General features: G+C 50.2%; 2 protein-coding genes across 2 annotated transcripts in view; both read left to right on the top strand.

Annotated features, from left to right (window-relative positions):
* The window catches only part of LOC127195938 (butyrophilin-like protein 1), a 9,898-nt gene extending 8,514 nt beyond the window's left edge, over positions 1–1,384 (top strand). The window contains exons 8-9 of the mRNA XM_051153572.1: positions 1–15; positions 858–1,384. The exon at positions 1–15 is cut by the window's left edge and continues 12 nt beyond it. Coding sequence (XP_051009529.1) covers positions 1–15; positions 858–1,384 — 542 coding nt within the window. The remainder of the gene's footprint in view (positions 16–857) is intronic.
* Positions 1,385–3,465: 2,081 nt separating this feature from the next.
* Positions 3,466–3,759, top strand: LOC127195930 (40S ribosomal protein S26-like). The gene has a single exon (XM_051153564.1). The coding sequence runs from the start codon at positions 3,475–3,477 to the stop codon at positions 3,757–3,759; it is 285 nt and encodes a 94-aa protein (XP_051009521.1). The 5' UTR covers positions 3,466–3,474.
* Positions 3,760–4,213: the final 454 nt, after the last annotated feature.

Here is a 4,213-nt window from a genome sequence, read left to right as displayed (position 1 = left end):
AACAGTTCCAGCCGGGTGAGTGCATTTGCTCCTGTCTGCCTGGCCCTCTGACTTTGTTCCTCATGTGGAGATGAGTGTCAAACCCTGCACATGCCAGGCAAACCACTGAGTCTGCCAGCCCCACGGTTTGCTCTCTGGTGTCCTGTGTGATCTTCCTGACAGACAGAGACACTGTTGTTCAGGCTGACAGTGGGGAAGAGAAGAAGGCGTCGCTCTGTGTGACCCTGTGCTGGGAGCCACTGCCAGGAGGAGCCATGCTGGTTCTGTCCCCATCTCCACACACGGGGCCAGCGTTCTTATCCATGGGACCCACTGGGCTTGGACAGCAGAAATCATCACAGCTCCCTACTGAGGAGATGCCCAAGGAAGGAAAAACTAAGAGTGGCAGGAACAAGCAGCTTCATTTTGTGATGCAATCTTGTGACTGTCCTTTCCGTAGCTGAGGAGCAAGGCTGCGATTTACTGAGGACGGGGGGGGGGGGGGAGGGGGTAGTGCGGGAGGGGGAAAGCAGGGGAAGAGGGGGGACGGGGGACACAACTACATAACCACCACAAGCCCTGGCTCAGTCCATGCTCTCAAGGCCCCACAGTAGCATAGACCCGATAGAATAAGGCACAGAGCTCAGAATGCGGTGGGAGAGCACGCAGCCCAATGCACTGAGACGTGTTGACGCACGAGCCCCCTACACCCAGTTTCCTTAAGGCTTTGCTCATCCAGCAGCCTCCTACACACAGCGCTGGTTGCTGGTTTTGAACAGTTGTTGATATACAAACATCACAATGGTGGCTTTGTCTCCCCCTCCTCCTTCCCCCTGCCCCTCCCCTCCTCTACCCCTCTCCCCCTTTCCCTCCTCCAGCTCCTGTAAAGATAAACCTTGAAGTGCCTGACCAGGACAAATCTGACCCAAAGACAGAAGAGAACAGAAGGGAGGAGCCAGCTGAACCATCCATCAGCAACCCACAAGTTGACGACAATATCATCACACTTTACCAGGAAGGCTTCATGCTGGGGAGATACTACTGGGAGGTGGACGTCGGGGACACAGAGGAGTGGACACTCGGCGTTTATGAACTGTATGAACAGGATGCGTCGCCCAGAGAGCTGATGAGGAAATTCAGGGTCTTAGAGAAGAAAGGGAAGGAGTTCAGGGCCCTCACCTTCTGTTCCCGGGGCGTCTCTCTGGAGGGACAGCCGTGGCTGTCTCTGGAGACGAGTCCAGAGAAGGTTGCAGTGTTCTTGGATCAGGAGGACAACGACCTTTCTTTCTACAACATGAGTGACGAGACCCACATCTTTTCCTTCACCCAAGCCAAGTTCTTGGGATCACTCTATCCTTACTTCAAGCGTAGCTGTGTGGAGCTCTCCCCATCAGCACAGCCCTGAGCGACGTGCACAAGGAACTCAGAGGGCGGACGCAGCATCTGTGAGGTCCTCCTGGGTGGGCGTGAGGCCCTCTGACTGGGAAGCCTCTTAGCCTGAGACTCCATCAGCCTCTATGGCCAGACCGTGGACGAGATTCTCAGACGGTTTGTGCTGTGCGTGGTGCTATGATTGTTAATACTCATCCTTTTTATATATAAATCTGTTTAATCGCCCCTAAGATCAACGAATCCATGGCTTTCCGAATCTGGTAGCATGCTTGCTCCCTGCTTATACACCAGCGGCTTTATTTTTATTACTATTATTACTTATAAAGGGCTACCTAGGGCCATTCTTGTGCGAGTATGCAATGTACACACCCTGAGCACATTCCCAGTGATTCTTTGTTTCCACCACAGGCCAGTGATGTGCTGATTGGGTGTTTGTCAATTTCACCCAAGCTGAGAAAGGAGATGCTCGCTTGAGAGCTGCCTCCCTCAGACTGGCCTGCAGGCAAGTTTCTGAGACATTTTCTTGGTTAATGGTTGATGTGGGAAGATCCAGCCCACTGTAGACGGTGCCTCCCTGGGCAGGTGGCCCTAGGGTGTACCAGAAAACAGACTGAGCAAGCCTCGGGGAGCAAGCCAGAAACAGCATCCCTTCATCTTCTCTGCATCAGTCCCCACCTCCTGCGGGTTCGTGCCTTGAGTTCTGCCCTGGCTTCCCTCAGTGCTGAAGTGTGACCTGGGAGCCGTGAGATGAAATAAACCCTTTTCTCTCCAAGATGCTCTCGGTCACTGTCTTGGTTACTGTTTATTGCTCTGAGTAGACACCATGACCAAAGTAACAGCTGTGAGCGAAAGCATTTAACTGGAGTCTTGCTTTAGTTTCGGAGGCTTAGTCCACTCTCATCATAGCAGGGGGCACAGTGGCACACATAGCACAGGAGATGTAGCTGGGAGCTACATCCTGGGCTACAGGCGGGCGGGGGGGAGAAGGGAAGAGGGAGGGAGGGAAGGAGGGAGAGAGAGAGACTGGGCTTGGCATGGGTTTTTGAAATCTGAAAGCCCCAGTGGGCTCTTCCTTCCTCCAACAATGCCACAACCCCTGATCCTTCTAATCTTTTCAAAGAATGCCACTTCCTGGTGACTAAGTATTCACATATTGGGCCTACTGTACCATTCTTATTTGAAACACCACCGTCATGGTTTTTACCACAGCAACAAAGAACCAAACTAGGACAGGCAACTTTCTTAACTACACAACAAAGGCAGACCTTGCTATTGTGAAATTATAGCAATTATTAGATTTAGCATAAGGAAATTATTCTGTAAGGTTTTGTTTGGTGTTATTTGGGTTTTGCTTGTTTATTTTATTATTTTGTTTTGTTCTTGAGACAAGGTTTCTCTGTGTAGGCCCCCTCTGTAGACCAAGCTGGCCTCAAACTCACAGAGATCCACCTGCCTCTGCCTCCCAAATGCTGGGCTCAAAGGCGTGCGTCACTACCTGGCTTTGCGCCACAAGTTCCTAACACTCTGTACCTGTGTTCTATGTTTCATAAAGAGCTGGCAGTAAGTAACTTCTGTGTGGGCACCGGTGACCAGACTACGCTGCTGAACACAGCGCTAAAACAACATTCAAAGGAATAAAAATTAAACAGACTTCATGAGCCTCAAACAAAAGCAGCAACACCATATTAAAATGTCAAGAATGATCTTTCAAATAGCGATAGAACTTGACAGCAATCTAAGCTACATCTTAAATGCAGTGGTTTTTATGTATAATATGAGATATAAGGCCATAAGCTGATAAGGTAATAAAGGTTCCAGTGCTACATGTTATGTTATAGAGGAGTTTATTATGTGAGCATGGGAGAGAAGGAAAAGGGGGAGGGCACCCCAGAGAGACAGAGAGAGAGACAGAAACAGAGAAAGAGTAAGAGGTAGAGACAGGAGAGGGGGGAGGAGACTGTCCTTTTATATGGCCCTGGGCAGGGCCACGCCCCCGTGACAGGTAAGCAATGACATCACAGGTAGGCAGACTGAAGCTGACCGCTAACAGCGGTGACTTAAGTAGAAAGTAACCATCAAGCTCTTTCCGGTCTTGGCTCCAAGATGACCAAAAAAAGGAGAAACAACGGCCGTGCCGAAAAGGGCCGCGGCCCCGTGCAGCCAATTCGCTGCACCAACTGTGCCCGGTGCGTGCCCAAGGACAAGGCCGTTAAGAAGCTCGTCATCTGGAACATTGTAGAGGCCGCTGCTGTCAGGGACATCTCCGAAGCCAGCGTCTTTGGCGCTTATGTGCTGCCCAAGCTCCACGTCAAGCTGCGTTACTGCGTGAGCTGTGCCGTTCACAGCAAGGTGGTCAGGAACCGATCCCGTGAGGCTTGGAAGGACTGAACACCCCCACCATGGATTAGACCTGCTGGTGCTGCACCACGACCTCCACCAAAGCCCATGTAAAGACAGGACAGAAGAAAAAAAAAACTTTGGACAAATAAAATGGGAGTTACACTTAAAAAAAAAAAAAAAAAAAGGAAAAAGAAAAAGAAAGAAAGAAAGTAACCACCAAAACCACGCTCAGCTGACCTGCCATGTTGCTGCTTCTGAGGCCCTCAGTTCTGGGCTCCCATTCCAAAAATGATTGTCATAACCACCCCACAAGGTTTTCTGCTTCTTATAGGATCTTACAGGGCCGGGTCCTTGTTGCAAGCTTTCTGTTGGCTGTCAGGGCAGGTGTAGATGTGTCATGCCTGCTCTCCCCACACACTGAAGTTTCCTCTTTTCACATCAGATTTAATACTGGGAGCTTCATTTGTGGATGAATGTCTGAATCTGAAAACATTTTTTCTTC

This window comes from Acomys russatus, chromosome 11, assembly GCF_903995435.1.
Source record: "Acomys russatus chromosome 11, mAcoRus1.1, whole genome shotgun sequence".
Classification (NCBI taxonomy): domain Eukaryota; kingdom Metazoa; phylum Chordata; class Mammalia; order Rodentia; family Muridae; genus Acomys; species Acomys russatus.
Note: the sequence above shows the minus strand (reverse complement) of the source record. Positions and strands in the feature narration are given on the sequence as shown.

What these genes read in the sequence shown, in the direction of transcription:
- LOC127195930 (XM_051153564.1), top strand. Translation starts at nt 3,475, where the DNA reads ATGACCAAAAAAAGGAGAAACAACGGCCGTGCCGAAAAGGGCCGCGGC.